The 17,185-nt window shown below is 42.4% G+C and overlaps 1 protein-coding gene across 1 annotated transcript; it reads right to left on the reverse strand.

Annotated features, from left to right (window-relative positions):
- Positions 1-44: 44 nt before the first annotated feature.
- SERINC3 (serine incorporator 3) lies at positions 45-10,943 on the reverse strand. Its single transcript, XM_024215079.2, has 10 exons — positions 10,858-10,943; positions 8,825-8,986; positions 7,646-7,839; positions 6,805-6,884; positions 5,839-5,976; positions 4,984-5,153; positions 3,615-3,705; positions 2,833-3,010; positions 1,872-2,096; positions 45-855 (listed from the first exon to the last, which is right to left on the reverse strand). The coding sequence occupies exons 1-10, from the start codon at positions 10,894-10,896 to the stop codon at positions 717-719; spliced, it is 1,416 nt and encodes a 471-aa protein (XP_024070847.1). The 5' UTR covers positions 10,897-10,943; the 3' UTR covers positions 45-716.
- Between the last annotated feature and the right edge of the window lie 6,242 nt (positions 10,944-17,185).

Consider the following 17,185-nt stretch of genomic DNA (forward strand, 5'->3'; position numbering starts at 1 on the left):
ACTCATTCAAGCTCAGACAAATTGAGACTTAATAAAAAAACAGGTTTTTCCAGCATAATTTTAATTTGAAATAACAGAAGTATCTGATTAGTTTAGAGTTAAATCAAAGTTAAAATATTTGGCAAATATACTAAATCAAGAAGCATAGTTTCCATAAAATCTAAAAGTATTATTCTGGGAACAGGAATTAGAGTTAACAGCTACACATCTTCAAGATATTGGTCTTGTAGTGAATGTATAAGCTTCTGCCCACAAACAGGAGGGCGTTCTTTTAGACAATGGAATGTAGAAACTTGCACAGTATGGCTTACACTTCCACATACTGAAGCATTTAGTGCATTATGCTGAACACAGCTTGTTCTTTAAAATATATTACTTTGTGTTTAATTGTTCTCTTCAATATTCTGTTGGATCTAATGGATACAACAAGTGTTTTTCTTCTGTGCTGTACACCACCACCACCACATCTGTAGTAGATTTCAAAAATGCACTAATAGCTAACCTCACATATAGGTTAAAATAAAATAGTATCAAAATTATTGTAGTTTAGATACTACATCAAGCATTACATAATCCAGCAGTTTCTATCCACCTGCATGGAACATGAAAAGATGCATTTCCTTTAGTTTCAAGAAATAACTGAAGCAATACATAACATTTTGGCTTTCAGCAGAGGAACTTCAGGCATTTTCATAATCTCAGACAAGCACAGTCATTTAAGTGAAGTCCCGATTGGTAAGGACAAGAGGAGCCACTAAGGTCCAGACATAGAGAAGGAGGCAGACCCAGCTTGAAGTGATCTTCACCCACACGGCTGGCCACTTGCTTGTCATAGTTTTGAAGTCTGCATCAGGGCTGTAACAATGGAAAAATAGTTGTTAATGACAAGCCTCCTCCTGCCACCCTCTCTGCACTTTTACTGAATTGAAGGTGCAACATGTTTGGAACAACTCCATCATCATTTCCAAAAAGGCTCCTTGTCTTATAAGTGAAGACCCTAAACTGCAAAGTCCCTCCTTTCAGAACTTTAGACATGTCCTGCCACCTAGTCTCAGTATGTCCCAGCCTATGTATGTTTGTTTATGCATCACCACTCTTAAAATTGACCCCACAGCCAGTTAACCAACTTCAGTTCTTCATTTCAGGCAGCTGTTCCTCCACTAAATGAGAAAATGCAAGACCACCCCATGTAGTAGGTCAGCTAATCACAAGAAAAAGGCAATAAGTAGGTAGTGGGGGCACAGCCTCAAGATGCATAGTCTCAGTAGCTCTGGGGGAACCCTCACCACATAAGTGGCTTCCATGTCTGTAGCTGCCAACAGTCCTTCTCCTGTTTGTCTTCTCAATCTCAAGCTGGGCAGAACCAAACTTTTCAAAGGACAGAGTCCCTGACTAACTCATTATGCCAACCGGAGGAAAGATGCACAGCCACAGGAATCTGAAGAAAAATCTACTAGTCAGTCTGGTATCTTCCGCTCTTACAAATTTGGACAATCCTTTATGCAGGCTCACCCACCCCACTTCTACTGTCAATGCCTTTAATGCTTTCTACTGTTTCTTTACTATCCTATTTCATCAACACAAAAAGCTAACCACCACAACTTTGATGCAACTAGCATGAAGGGAAGATCTCAAACCACAGGACAGATGTCCCTGATTTAGGAGTAGCCTTCAGATTTCCAATCCCTAAACTACCAGTGAACTCACTGGATATAAAGGGGAATGGGGCATAAGAGTTACTCTCCCAGCAGGAATTAAAGCTGCACAGATAGTCAGATCAGCCACCCAGAGTTGAGGTAGCAGGTGCACCTTTCATCCACCTTCGCAAATATATTTTTATGTTTAAAAAGTTAAAAACATTTTGTTCCTACCTGTACCAGTTGGTGAGTGTCATCATGATGTAGAGAGAGGCAAGGAGCAACATGAAGTGAAAGAAAGCATAGCTGTACTGAACTGCCCCTTTCTCATTGTCCATGACCCGACGAACTTCTCCATCTTCCACGGACGCACCATCGGTTCCCACATCATCCAGCATGGCACTGTCATTCCCAGACAAAGTCAGCTTGTTCACCTGGCTGTTACTGGAAGAGCGGATGCTGCAAAGTGACCCAAAAAGGAAAAGTTAAAAATCCATCCTATAGAACACAGGGGTGGGTTTCACTAGTGACTATAACTACTAGTCAAATCTTTTCCATCCTCAAAATGTGTTGCGATTGACTGAAATTTTTCCAAAGGGGTAAAAAAAAAAAAAAAAAAAAGGAACGCCCCTTAGATCCATTTCCATCCATGTTACATATCAGAGACCCAATCTCTGGAATAGGAACATATTCCTCCCCCCCCGAGGCACCTGACACTGCTGTGGATATCACTGCAGGTGGCAGTACCACACCAGGAAGTTAACTCCTAGCCCCTGCTAGAGCTGGAAACTTAAGACTCAGATTCCAGTTGCTATCAGTGGAAGCAGGGTGCTGCTTCTTAACTTCCAGTCCAGGCAAACACCTTACCCCAATGTGTTTAGTTTTTGTATTGTGATTGGAGGTCAGTTCAGAAACAACTTTCCTACTATTTACCTACTGACTAAGTAACATCCCCCTCCCCACTTCATGCTATTACAGCCTATTTTAGCTTAAGACTTCAACTAATTAAGAACAAGGTTGGTGAAGCCTCTACCCTCCTCACAGTTTTACTAGTCTTTCATATTTTTATTTGCCCACATGAAGCTAGACAGAGCCTTATGTGCAAGCCAGGTAGATTTAATACACAAGCCCACCCAGTGTCCACAAAAGGAAGGTAAGTGCTGCCTGTTTCTGCTTTGAGGGACTCAGATCTTACCTAGAATACAGGAGACAAAGAACAAAGATACCAAGTCCAACAATACTCTGTGCATCCCACCACTGCAAGGACTTTGGTGGAGCCGGAGTAGCAGGTATGACAGTTGCATTAGCTGGAGCTATTGTGGGTGCAGTTATCTGTGTGATGATGTTCAACAAACTTGGGTTGCAGCTTCTATCTGAAAGAGGTTTACAAAAAGAGATAAACAGGCACAAGCTTTTTAGTAAAACTCATCCCTGTCATCTTGTTGGCCAGGTTTGTAGTCTTAAGTTCCTTCTGGACTTCCAATTGCTCTTGGATTCCCCAGTAGCGTCAATGGCAAGAAGTCTTCCCACCTGCACTTGACTAGATTAGTGTACTCCAATCAGGTCCTTTCTCAGATCTTTGCACAGACACCATCCTTCCCACATTCCAATCCCCCCACTGCTTGATTCTCAAAATATTTAGTTCTGTGGTTCACTAGAAAGGAGTTCAGAGAATGCAATATATAAGCCTAGGCTAGAGAATTAACTTCAGTCCAGACCTTGTCCATCAACCAGGTCTTTTGGGACCTCCAGAATAGATTGCTGCAATATGCGCCACACAAAAGAAAGCCATTGAGAAGATGAATATGACCACCTGACTATGTAGCAATTCTACACCTTGAGTATGCACATGTTGCATGGATTCTTAAATGCATCATTTGACCAGCAATCCCAGCACAATGGCTTCTGATAACAGTAAACTCCACTGATATGTTTTAAAAATGGAATACATTACTACCAAGGCAGATAGATGCTTACCAGGCTCATTAGACATAGCTGACCAAGTGAGATACATTGTGTAGAGACTAATAACAGAGGACTGGAGGAGGCCAGAGTGAGGTTGATGTTCCTGTTTAAAGACAAAATGCCCTCCAGAGTCAAAAAAGGCATTTCAGATAGAGCTGGATTTAATCCTAATTGCTGCAGATTTGCCTAACATCTAGTAACTACAATTAAACCCTTTAAAAAGTCTTGCCTATGAGTATTTAGTGACTAAAACATTTGTCATAACTGTTTAGGGCCATGTATTACATATATGGCAGCAAATAATTCAGGGGTGAGAACCACACTGGTAGTCTATCTTTGGAGGTTGAGAACACTGGTAATAAACCAGCCAGGGACACATGTTCATCCCTCTTGACCCAAACGTATGCACTGCACACAACATCTTTGATCAACAGCTCTTGCTTGACTTAATCATGACAAGACTGACTGTAGCAGGTTTGCAAAATACAAGGCTAGCAAATAACTTCTGAGCAATATCTAGTAATCCCTGATGCATATTAGCAGAGGTGGTGACTCAAAATAGATTTGGGGGAAGAGTAGCAGCTTTAGAACCCAAGACCTACAGATATGCCCAGTATTCAAAGGGTGTTTAACCAGCTGAAGCAAGTGTATTCTACCTGATGCAGAACTATTTTTTGTTTAACAGACATCAAAACAGGTCAAAGTATTTGCCTGTTTACAATCACCCAAAATAGAACCATCCAAATTCAACCCTCAATTTACACATGTGGAAACCCACATTAAATGAAAAGGGTTGCACAATTATAATAAAGGGCAACATTGTATCTTACAACAGCAACAAACAATCAGAGCAAAGGAAGACTAATCTATCATCATTCATTGTTTGCTAATGAGGCCAAGGGTTCTTAGAAATTTTCATAGTGCACCATATCTCATGAAGGTATTCAAAAGCATCTTAATGACTTAAGAGCCTAAATCCAATTGATGTCATTTGGGTATGCTGAAAGTTTTACCCAGCATCTCTTGGATGCCTCCCCTCTGATCCATGGTAGCTGTAGCATCTCTGAGGCAACCAGAGCAACTGCTTTCACTAAGTGCACTAAGAAATAGTTTGGTGCATTGTATTTCAGATGTGTCTAATATGATGCCGATTTCTAGCTGTCATTATGTGACATGCCAGCTTTCTGCAGATGGTCAGTAAATGCTTAAATGTCCATAGTTCAGGAACTATTGCATTAGGCTCAGTTTTCTGCTTATAATCACATAATTAGCATGGTCTCATCCTGTGACAATTTTTTTCTGAATGTATACTTCAAAGGAGATTTAAAGATATTGCTGTCTGTGTACAAAAGGATTTAACCAAAAATAGAAAATGTAGTACCTGAACTTTCGGAAGGATAGAAATGATGGAGACAACAATGCACAAGATCATATTAAAGCTGATGAAGAACTTGTTCTCAGTACAACCATCAGGTTTCGTGTAGAATACATAGAAGAGCACAACAGAAATTATCGACAAGATGTAGGTCAAGCTTGTACAAGAAAGTAAAGCTGAAAAAGAAAGACAAGTTAACTCAACACAGGGTGGAAACAAGTACTTCTGCAGGCTCTCCACTGGGGCACTTACCAGCCCTGAATTTTAGAGGCAAGATTTTCTCTCTACCCCACATAGACTGGGTGCTTTTATAGTGCCCTTCTTTCAAGTTATTTAGAATATAAGGAGCCACAGAGGTTAGTGTTCTCAGCTAAAATAGTTAAGTTAAATTGCTAATTGTTATGGTTGTGTCACTGGAGCCATTTACAATCACATCAACAGCCTACAAGCATGAGGTGCAGCCACGTTATCACCATTATACAGACAGGGTGACTAAGGAAAAGAGCTTAGCTGACTTGCCTGAGGACATTAAGGGAGTCAATGGCTGCTAGCCCTGTATTCAGACCATGCCTCTCTATGTAGCTGGGCAAGAAATTTAAATTTTATTTCTTATGACCACCAAAATGGACAGTGACTGACAGGTCTACTTCCCATTTTAATTAATGAGACCAGAACCAGCGTGTACATAGAGCTATAGCGGAGCAACACTGCAGCTTCTAATTCCTCAGGTAACTCTGGAGTTTCAGTTGTAGGATGCAGATCAGAGAACAGCACGTACACAGTGGCAGGGCTGTAAGAGGCTATGTACTCATTGTTTGTTTCTTCTAGTTATGTTTTGCATTCTCTGATTTAGATACCTACCCACATACCAACACCTGGAGTTTCCTTCCTCCATTCGCTCAACCCAGGACTCATTCCAGGAGTGAGCAAAGTCCACAAGCAGCACCAGCTGGATGAGGATAAAGCAAAAGGCTCCAAGAGTGCCAATAATAAACCATGCTAGAAAAGACATTGAAGGGTATTAAGTTACAGTTATTTCTCATAATTTGTATTTTACTAGGTAGAAAAAACTAGCCTCAGATTAACCAATAAACTGGCTTATCAGCTTTTTAAAGGAATAGTGAAAATATAGCCTGGAAATTCAGTCCCTTAATACTCTATGGTATCGATCCTGCAAATACTTACACATGTACTTGGATCTAGAGCATGCAAGTAGTTTCACTTGCTTAATTTGAGTCACACTGAAGTACGTGCTAAGTATTTGCAAGATTGAGCCCAAAGTGTTTTCAGAGAGAAGAATTCAATATTTAATGTAAGACACTATTTTCATGTCCATAAGTGACCACTGAAGTTTATGAAAGGTGATTTAACTCCCCAACAATCCTACAAAATGGATGCAAACAGTACTAGTCATAGGTAAACACTTCCTTAGAATAGCTGACTGAAGAAGATAGGGATCTTCTGCAAAGGCCTTTAGGAAGTTCTTAAATACCTTGGGAAACAAAGTCTTTCCCGACATCTACTAATATGAACAGTGACAGAAGAGAAACGAAGATTTAGTCAGTCATAAAAACACTTAAAATAATTAAGGTATTTAACTATAAATATGGAGCTCCACCCCGTTTATCTGAAACAGCACTGCAGCTATGCCCCATGTACTGCTTACCTCGTAACTTCCCTAATTACCAGAACATTCCAAGGAAATGGGGTTGCACTGTATGTATTCTACAATAACCATAACTTGGAATGCACCAACTATAACCTCTGGTAATTTGTGAAAAAGTTTGTATTTTCAAAAGCGATTCCATGACTATATATTAACTTTACCTCTTGTGAAAGGCCCTTCAGGAATGTAAAAGGCTCCAACCATGATACCAACTATGGCAGCTATTTTGAAGAACCAGAACCTTTTTAAAATAAAAAGACAAACATGTTTGACAGTGTTGGTCCTCTATCTGTACAATGAACCCTGTTTTAAGTGAACAAAATATGGTTGATTAACAGACGTGATTGTCCAAGCATGTACAGGTTTCAAAAGACCACTCTTATTTGGCAGTCTCCTGTGTGAAAAGACCATCTCAGAGCATCCCCAAATAGACTGAATACAATTCTGTTCCATCGTTATTAGACAGGGTACATATACACCCAAATGAGTTCTTGGTGATGAAATAATATCTATAACTATTCAGTGCTTTAGCCTAGAGAGAGAATGTTAAATAAGAAAACGTTTAACAAAGTCTCCGTTATTTTAAAAGGTTTATTTTAATTAAGGTATACTAAAAATATATTTGTCAAGAGTCTCCCTTTCCACTCCATCTTTATCTCCCTTTTTAAAAAAGATGGCAGTTTCAAATGAACGCCAGACTCCAGAGAATTATATGTGTTTGGGAAAATAACAGAACAGGTGAGTTAGCTGATTTCAAGGCATAATGTTTCAGCTTCTAATTATCAGTACTTTAGAAAAGCAGTGCAAGTAGGAGGCTTCCTAGGGATCTTGGTTACCTACACACTTTCAGAAGCAGTGCTCTAAGCAATCAGCAAAGGAACTAAAGGACTCAGTCCAGGCTGTTCATCCACATACATCTAAGGAATCTGTCACTATCTGGGGAAGAAATTAGTAAGAGAGACGAAGCAAGTTAACAGGCAAGTCAATACAATGCCTACATACCCATTGTGCACTGAGGCTCTCGGATCGTTACTCGTTTTCACTTGTATCATAAGAAGAGAGAAAATGAAGAAGAACACTGCCATGGCAAAGCTGATTCGATAGACAGCCCTGTATCCAACCAGCACATCGCAGTTGACAAAGCCATTCATGTGTGGTAGCCGGGTATGAAGCCCCTCATCACAAAATCCAGGCACCTGGATAAAAAGAGACTTGTAACTTGCAGTTCTCTAAGACTGCAGTCACAAATATGTGGAATACACAAATAATCCAAGGGTCTCAGCCAGCTTCCCTCTGGTGGCCATTGTGAGAAAAGGCTTTGCATCTGGTCCACAGGCCGAGATCAGATTTGTTCCTAGTGTCACCTTTTCCTCCCCCTATCACTGCATAACCAAGACATATAGAGAGTAACTAATTTACCCAAAAGGAAAGTATCAGTGTGTAAGGCTTAGAGCAAGGATGTTAATTTGGTATCCTCATTCTCTAGGCTTGAGATGCCCAAGTGTCACAAAAGTGAAATAGATATTTCAGACTAGGAGCCAAACAGAAAACCATTCCATATATATTGTGGCAAGTCTCCATTATATTCCTTTGCCCACTCCTGCGTGGCAGCCTCAATGGCACCTCACTTCTGAACAGACAACTGACTTTTTGGCAGAACTCAGTTAATAGTTCTGGTCAATTAATATTTTTGTTGCCCCAAGTCTTGGAATCCTCTTTTCCAACCACCATCCTAACAGGATCCTATCTCCAGTTGGGACAGGTGTTCTTCCTATTCAAGGATTTAAATCACCACAGCAGGAGCATCTGAATTAATGGTGTAACATAAATCCCTTCCCCAGCAACATAAAATCTGAATGAACTGCTCTACAGAGAGAATTTGCAGGACAGTGACAGGCACTCTGAACAGTGCTGTGCTGAGGACAATGTGAATTTAAAAGAAAAAAAGTAATTTACTTACCGGTAGTTTACATTTCAATTATGCACATGGGTGACACTCGTAAATCTTTGGATTGCTAAACACAGTTAATTTTTCCTCTGTTTGAGAAATTGCCCCCTTTCAACAACTCCAGTTTATTTGGGCATTTGTGTGTGAGATAGTCCATGGCTAATAAGAACTGGGGGCTACTAGCATAGGACATGGCTTTGTTACAAAGGAGATCACAAATGTCTTATTCATACCTTTTTCAGCTGCTCTTCCATTCCCGGTGCTAGCATGATACATGCAACAAGCGTACTGAGAAGAAGGAGGAAGGCATAGATAAGACGGGTCACCGTGGAATTCTTGCTGTTTGGACAACATCGACACAGCAAACATGAGGCACCGCTGCACAGACATGGAATCTGGAGAACCAACATGGGAACAGTAAGGGTATTTCCCTATACAGACCTCACTTTCAAAAGGGCTAATCATCATTAAACAAAGTCCCCTACTCAGCCAAATACCGCTTCCCTGGAAATTAATAGCCCTAGTCACTCACTTCCTGCAGAAGTTACCACAAAAATTAGAGACCAAAGTGATCAATTTACACATCAAGATTCACCTTGATGGCATTTTTTCTACAGTACATTCTTTATTGCTTTATCATCTTCATTTAATGTGTCTCAAGTGATGGCACTCCCATCCTTTTACACGTGTGATTATATTTTTAGTTTTATAACAGTACTCCAAGGCATAAAATCATGCACGTACAATACAGTTTAGTTTACAAAACAGAAGATTATAGAAATATGGTATGGTCACAGGGCCTGTAATTACATCAGAACAAGTAGTTCTGCACTTCTCAGCACGAACACACAAGACTTATTTTGCTTTCTACTTATTACAAATGGCTACCAGGCTGTAGGGACCCACTAATAGGAAGGAAAAACACAGGGGACAGTTATAGTGGGGCAGCAATGAATGATTCTATTCCTCATGAATGGTGCATGCTCAAATTTGAAGTTCTTGATTACAGAGAAGCTTTAGGAGATGTTATTTATGAAAGGTTGACAGTGTTTTCATTTCTCTCTACTGCTATCAGCATTTATCAATTATGGAAACAAGTTGTATTTAAAACCAGTTTCTGAATTTCTTATTTAGAAAGTGGTTTCAAGAGCATCAAGCTTAGAAAAAACCCAACCTAATTGGTTCCAGTGTTTTATAACAGTACATAAAACGTACTAACAGTTTTACAACTATTTAGCTACATGTTAAAAATATTTCAAAGCTCATTGTCAGTAATTTACGCCCACAAATGCAACACCAAAAAAATGAATTAAATCAATAATTTCCAGGAAAACAGTTCTTGTTTAAACTTAGACATACCACTGCAGTATTTGCAATCTTAGCACTGGACTAAGACAAGAGAACTAGAAAGTGAGGGTAGCAAATACATTTTCATTGTTTTAAGGTTAATGAAATGCACGTAGTAACAACAAAGACAACATAAGTGGTGTCACTAGATGTTTAAGATTCTTTATTATAACAGACTGAGTAACCAGCACTTTTAAAAGCTTACCCCCCCCAATGTCTCCCCTAGTTTATGGGCTTTGCCCTACAATAACCCAAATGAGCCTCTGCTATGTCCTCAGAGCAGTGTGTGTTGTTGATAACACAATGATTACTTCCTGTGTTACGCCTCGTGAGATTACAAACACGAGGACGGACTTCCCACAAATAAACAAACAATGTCTATAGTATTCGAAATGAGTCAGGAAACCCCTGAGCTACAGCAAGAAGTCCCCTGGATCCCTCGGGACATTTGCCAAGTACCACTGATCAATGTCACATCCCTCCCCCCCACCGCCTGCCTATCAGCTCCTGAGCCTAGCAGCTCCTGGGGGCTGGGCCTGCCTCTCGCTATGTGACCGTACAGCGCCGTACACAAGGGCTCGAAGTTCGGCCACTGCCTGAAGGCGCCCCCCGAACAGCCGCGATACGTGGCTCAGCGCCAGACACAGCAGAGCCCCGCTAGTAGCCAGCGACACTAGGACGCAGAGCTCGGGGTGGGGGTCTCCGGGCCTGGAGACGAGCGTTAGCGGCGGTAATAACACCCCCCCCTCCCCCGGGCGACCAGGCCTCACAGCCGCATCCCCCCGGTGATGGGGGGGGGCAAGAGGGCGGGGCAGCATTTTCTCTGCACGGATCATACGGGGGCCCACACGATGGGCGGAGCTCGCACCCCCACCGGTCGCCGTCAGCACCCTTCAGGGGAGGCCACCCCGCCACTCACCCAGCTGGCCAGCGAACAGACCCCCAGCACGGCCCCCATGGTAACACAGCAGCTGCTTCAGGCTCCGCTGCCGCTTCCGACTTCTTCCCCCCTGAAGCGACGCCACTTGCGTCGTCACGGTGCCCCCGCCCCGCAGCCCAGCGCTCATTGGTCGCGTCCCGAGCGCGGTGACGTCATGCACGCATGGAACGATCTGTCAGGAGAGGGGAGGGGAGGGGAGGAGGCAGATCAGCCAAAGAGAAGACAGAGAGCCCCTTGGAGGGCGGGGCTGGGGTAGGAGCCCAGCAGGGCCTCCAAAGCGGTGATCGGTGACGTTTCGCGCAGCCAGGCAGTCATTGGTCGAAGGGACCAAGTGGGTGGTGCCAGTGTTAGAGCCAGCCTATGGGGGCACTTAGTCAGCTGGGTAGAACTTGACAGGAAGGGCCCGAGGCTGTTCAACCGTCCCCTGTATCTTTCACCCGGTGGGCGGGGCCATTGGCGGCTCCTCTCCCCCTCCCATCAACTGCCATGGCAACCGCCAACAGCCTCCTGAGGCACCAGGCCTCAGCCTCCCCTCCAGGTAAGCCTGCCAACCCCACCTCGAGGCAACTGTACCCAACCCCCAGCAGCCACGGTGAGTATCTGGAGAGAGAACAGAGAGAACACCGATAACATCATTTTCGTAAACTGCAGAAGTTGGACCGCTGCTGCAGCATCTTTTGCTGGCCACAGACTCTGAACATTAGCTCTCCCAGTGTATAGTGATGATAATGCAAATCCTTACTGGCAAATTCATAAAAACCCCATCCAGGCTGATCGAATACCTGCCAGATGATAAACTTAAGAGGTGAGCCATGCCAGTGTGACGTCACAGTGCTATGATGGCACAGGGGCACGGTCCCATTATAATGTCAACACGCCTTGTCACCGTGGTGTTGCATGAGCATGATGTCACATCCTGGCCAAAGAGCATCGCCTTGCATCCTGTTTTGGCGACGCGTCGCAAGTGGACATAATGTCATGTTCTGCTATAGGGAGGGGGCACCCCAGTGGGCAAGCTCATGAAGGTGTCCTGTGAGGGGGTGCTGCCTGGGACTTATTATGCATAGCTGGAAACACCCATAAATCAAAACCAAATAATGAATGCCGGTCTGTGCAACCAGATGAACCACGTCAGGGGTCGTGTTGTGGCCACCGTTTGTCTTGCCTGTTCTGATGTGGAGAGAGAAGAAAACGACCCCACAAAAACCCAGGCAGCCTCCTAAAATACGTCTATCTGTTCACATTGTGTTTTTCCATGGTAATAATCTAAAATGATTTTTGAATATGGTTATAACATTTAAGTCCCATCAGCATAGGTAAAACCAAACTCTGTTATAGCACAGTTGGGATTACATCACGTTACCCAACAGGGCAGTTGTGATCATGTAGACAGGCCATTGTTGGATGTCTTTCATTGTAAAAGCTTCCAAACTTCCCAAAGCTTTACAAACAACATACATTCATCACTGAAACAGAGTCATCGCTGGTCAGAATCTGGAAAATCTGAATTGGAAAATAAAAGATTGTGGTACTTTTCTAAACTTCACCAACTTGAACTGCCAAAATTAGATGCGGCTACCAGTAGATTGTGCGGATGTTCAGATATGATCATGCATACTGTCTGGTCTTTGCTGGACTCCTTGAACTTGGCTTCTTCATGGGGGTTGCGGGGGAGTAAATGATGATGCTCTCTCACACCCACCTACTCAAGGCACTAAAATGAGCTGTCACTGAGCAGACTGCATGATGCTTCTCTCTCCTTTCTTACATGCTTTGATGAGCAATGAAAATTAACAGCGTTGACCTTTATAGTATCCCTACTGGCATTTGAGTTAACAGCCATTAGAGTGGGGCAATTCATTTCTCTGAGAGCTATTGTTTCCGGCTTTCTTCAAACTCAAGACATTGATGCATCAGTTACACTTTTACAGTCACAAAGAAAAGGGCAAAATAAATTTCAAAGCTCCCTTCCCTTATTCCCATAAATACTCTCTATGCTCCGCCTAACCCAATAGGGGGATGAAAAACAGATACTAACTCTACCTCTGTTTGTTGTGCCTCTACCTCTTCTCATATGAGTAAAACAATGAAAAGTCAATACCCCTCTCTTGTTAACTTGGGAATGAGCTGCGTGCTATCTTTAAATTTAAACATTGTAAGGAAAAAATGCACGCATGTGCTTCCCTGAGCTCCCGTCCCTTCATCAGCAAGCTCCTCTATGCTTGCCTAGCAGGACTGGCTAGACTCCTGAGTTTCAAATAGGTCCTGGCTCTGCATGGTTGGTGTCCCCTGCTGTATCTCCCCCCTCCTCTTTCTCCTTTCTCCCCTCCTTACTATTTATGGTAGGGGTCACTGTCTCAGGCTCCACCTCCACAGTGGTCTGTGGGGTCTCTGCCAAATATGGCCTGCAGCTCGTAAAAGTGGCAGGTCTGCAGGGCAGCATCACATCCACTGTCGCCTTCTCCAGACATGCGGTATCTCTGGCAAAGTTCCTTTGCGTTCACGTGGAACTGTTGCTCATCCCTCCTGTATCCCTTTTCCTGCATCCCCTGTGCAATCTGCTCATAGATGTCCACGTTTTTTATGACTGTTCCACAGCTGTGCTTGCACCACCTCTTCTCTCCCCAGGAGATCCAACACTTCCAGTCTACTGAGGGCAGGAACACATTTACTACCTTGTGTGTACGGAGCCAGCATGGTTGTTTGGGCAGCTACACACAACAAGGATCAGCTGCTAGGTGTGCTTACCAAGGTGGGCAATAAGGAGAAGCATTTCAAAAACACACAAGGCTTTTAAAGGTGGAGGGAAGGGGAGGCAGGAGCAGAGGTTTCTGTCCTCTGAGACCTCTAGGCACTGGAGTTTAAAACTGTGACCAGACCATTGTTGGAAAACTGTTAGGGTTGACACAGGTCATGCAGTGTCCACAATCGCACTGTAGGAACTTAAGTAGGTTGACCACAGCTCTATGCCCTTCAAGGGAGGTGGTTTTACTGTGTCACCATAATGGGTTCTTACATTATCCGGAGACAAAACTCAGTGTAGTCACATGCACAAATAGGTTGATGCAAGGTGACTGATATCAGCTTTACTTTGTAGTGTAGACCAGGCATCAGTTCACATTTCCAAGGTTGACTTCACAGCTGAAACAGCAAGAGACTTACTCCTTTAAAATGAAAGTTGAGACTGGAAAATAAGAAGCAAACTTGAGAGTGTGCCAGCCCAGTTCGTGCCCTGCCTCTAGTATATTGCATCTGGGTAACAGCACACAGCAAAAATACAGAATTTAGCAAAGACAGCAAAGGAGAAGCCCATGTCTGGCTACCTAGATTTCCATATCAAAGCCATCCCCGTAGTATGTGAGCAAATGAAACTGAAAGGGAGTGGAGGAGGGGGCTGTAGTGAGGCAGACTAATTAACATCAGTGGTAAATTAGCTAGGGCACCAGAGTTTATATGCCAACTTTGAGGAAAAGAAACTTGGAATTTTTAACAGATACAAATGGTCAGAACCTTAGTTGTACTCATCTAAAAACTGGCTACCAGATAACCAGACATGCAATAAAGAAGCCATTTTCAGCATGCAGCTTTAATATTTAGCCCTTCTAAACAACTTTACAATTTAAAGGCACAGTGTAACAAAGCAGGGGGAAATCAACAAAGCAAGCTAAAAACCTATGCATTTTGGCCACACATGTAACCAGAGCACACTCAACACATTAGATTAGGCTTTGCGTCCTGAGACCCATCATCTCTGGGCCCCTCCTCCAGCTGGATATGGGAAATTGCATGCTGGGACTGGTCATCTCCATGAGCCACACTCTTTGTAATCAGGTCATCTGTGAAAATTAAATGTGCTCCCTGGGACAGGACTCTCCCAGTAAATCACTGATGTGGTCTCTGCCAGGAAATACCCAGACCTTTACCCTATTAGAAGCCTAATTTTCTTATCCTTTTCACATGCACGAAAAAAATCTCTAGGCAGGAAAGGTCACAGCTGAATCTCAACTGCTTCATTGTGTGTGCATGTGTGTGTGCGCGCGCAGCGTCAGGAATTCTGCATTCTCTTCCCAGTTGCATCACTCACTCACTGTGTGAGCGAGTAAGTCACTAAGCATTCAACTACCCTAGTGATGGATGCTATAAAAAAGTTTTAGCTATAACATGGGGATAAAGATGTCTTCACAGGCCATGTGAGGCTTAGTTAATGTTTGCAAAGTGCTTTAGGCTCCTCAGATGGCATGTGCTCAGGAAAGGCAAAGGATCATTTTTAACATAGAAAGCTTTTCCCTTCAACTTTATTCATCACAAGTGATTTCCAAATGCTTGTTCTATTTCCTAGCATGCATCTGGTTCTGCATAACATCATTTCAAACCACACGTCTAACAAGAGATAAGGATGAAGTCATCCTAGTGCTATCAACTGTGGGAAAAGAAGCAGAATATGCCATGAGGTTATCCTAATCATTTACAAAAATAAACTGCTGTGGTATGTGAATTGGTTGCGCCAGACTGAGCCAATGGTGCATCCCGTGTGTATCTATGTGTTAGTTGAATGAAGGGGCAAGAATTAAGTCCTTGAAATGTAATCTTGCTTGGGCAGTTTCTAAAGCAAAATGTAGCGTATCTGGCCAAGCCTTCTTGGAGACAATTTACTGCAGTTCTTGGTGCAACACGACTGGCAAGAAGCTATCAGGCTTGTGGATTAGTGCTGTCCATATTAATCGCAAGGGTCTCCTTACATGATAGTGAAGATGTGGAACTTTCCTCTGTGTTCACTGTAGTAGATGATGATTCGTTCTGCTTGTTTATGTTTTTTCACAAGTGACAGATAGATCCTGAGTAGAATTGAAGAATTTAGAATTTGTTACTTTTTAGCCAGATATTTAACATATTGGAATTTCAGAATAGGAAAGTATGGGTTGTTGACAAGTCAAGCTTATAATTATAAAATTACAGGTAACGTATGTGTTCCTTTGATCACAGCTCCTTTAACCTGTATACATGGCTGGGCACTGGCCTGTCTTGTGGATTGTATGTGTTTCAGAAACACTGAGATGCTGTAGTTTGCTCTTTAATAAACTCAATTAATCATTTCTCTGCCTGCTAATAATAATCATTGGACTCCTGTTTTGTAAAATGTTTAGTCTTCCCCATTATTAATGATTGCCATGTCAATTGGATCTACTGGGCATAATTATAGTGGAGTTTTCATTTAAGAGAATTGTTTTCCCAATAGTTTAGTTCAGTTCCTGTAGGTATTTTCTTTTAGGCTGAACTGTATTCAGTTATCCAATCCTTACAACCTGCTTTGAAAACATCACTTAAAGTCATTCATCCCTAAGAAACATTAATCATTACGTATTGGGCCAAGTTCTGCCTTCAGTTACTCATACATGGCTGTCACTACTATTGACTTCAGTTATTCTTTAATTGCACACTCAAATAGTTTCCACAAAATCTAGATGTTTTGTCAAGGCTGGAGAACTCTCCAAATACAAACACCATATCTGCTACAGAGTTCCCAAATTAGTTTCACTGGAACATGGTCTACTAGCATACAGTAAATACTGGTATTCTTTCACTATTAATGTCTGGGTGTTAACACATATGGTTTGTCCATAATTCCCCAGTGAAGCACCAGTCAGTCTTTTCAGCTGGGTCTCTTTCCTGCTTACCATCTTTTTCTAGTACCTCAAGAAAGCAGTGTTTGGTGGGGAGCGGAAATCTACAAGGTCCAACTTTTACGTGCTTGCATTGGTCCCACAATGTCAAGATCTTTCTTTTCTTTTTATTTCTCCTTCTTCTCTGAAGCACTTGCTCACTATTGAATAATTTCCATCTTTTCTAACTGTATGTACCATTACTGCATTGTTAGCATCCTTGCCCTTCTGAGACTCTCCACCCTTCTGTCATGTCATGTGGATAAATGACTCATTCTATTTGTGATCTGCTGAGCTGATTGACAGCTAGTCAAGGTAGAGTTTTGCACTCCGTGGCTGTTACTAATGCTGCTAAAAGTTTTTTAATATATTTTTTCTCTGTCTAAATCCTTAACAGGTTGAGTCACTGTTTTCATTCCCATCCCCTGAATGAGTGTGCAAGCGTGAGTCACTGTTTTTGATAAAGGGGTTATAATCTCTGTGTCTTTCTAGTTTTGTTTGACCAGTTGGTTCTTTCAGAATTTGTTAATTTAGGGTCTCATCTAAACTCCTAGAAATGGGAATCTTTCCACTGACTGCCATGGACTTTGGATCAGGCCCATTGTTTCCTGAAGCTGCCAGAATACAGGTTATTGGTAAAACAGTTG

This window comes from Terrapene carolina, unplaced genomic scaffold (assembly GCF_002925995.2).
Source record: "Terrapene carolina triunguis isolate 2854851 unplaced genomic scaffold, T_m_triunguis-2.0 Scaffold130, whole genome shotgun sequence".
NCBI classification, from domain to species: Eukaryota; Metazoa; Chordata; order Testudines; family Emydidae; genus Terrapene; species Terrapene triunguis.

What these genes read in the sequence shown, in the direction of transcription:
- SERINC3 (XM_024215079.2), bottom strand. Translation starts at nt 10,896, where the DNA reads ATGGGGGCCGTGCTGGGGGTCTGTTCGCTGGCCAGCTGG. An exon ending in CTATCCTTCCGAAAGTTCAG is followed by an intron (nt 3,706 to 4,983) that starts GTACTACATTTT and finishes GTCTTTAAACAG; the next exon opens with GAACATCAACCTCACTCTGG. An exon ending in ACACTCACCAACTGGTACAG is followed by an intron (nt 856 to 1,871) that starts GTAGGAACAAAA and finishes CCATTGTTACAG; the next exon opens with CCCTGATGCAGACTTCAAAA.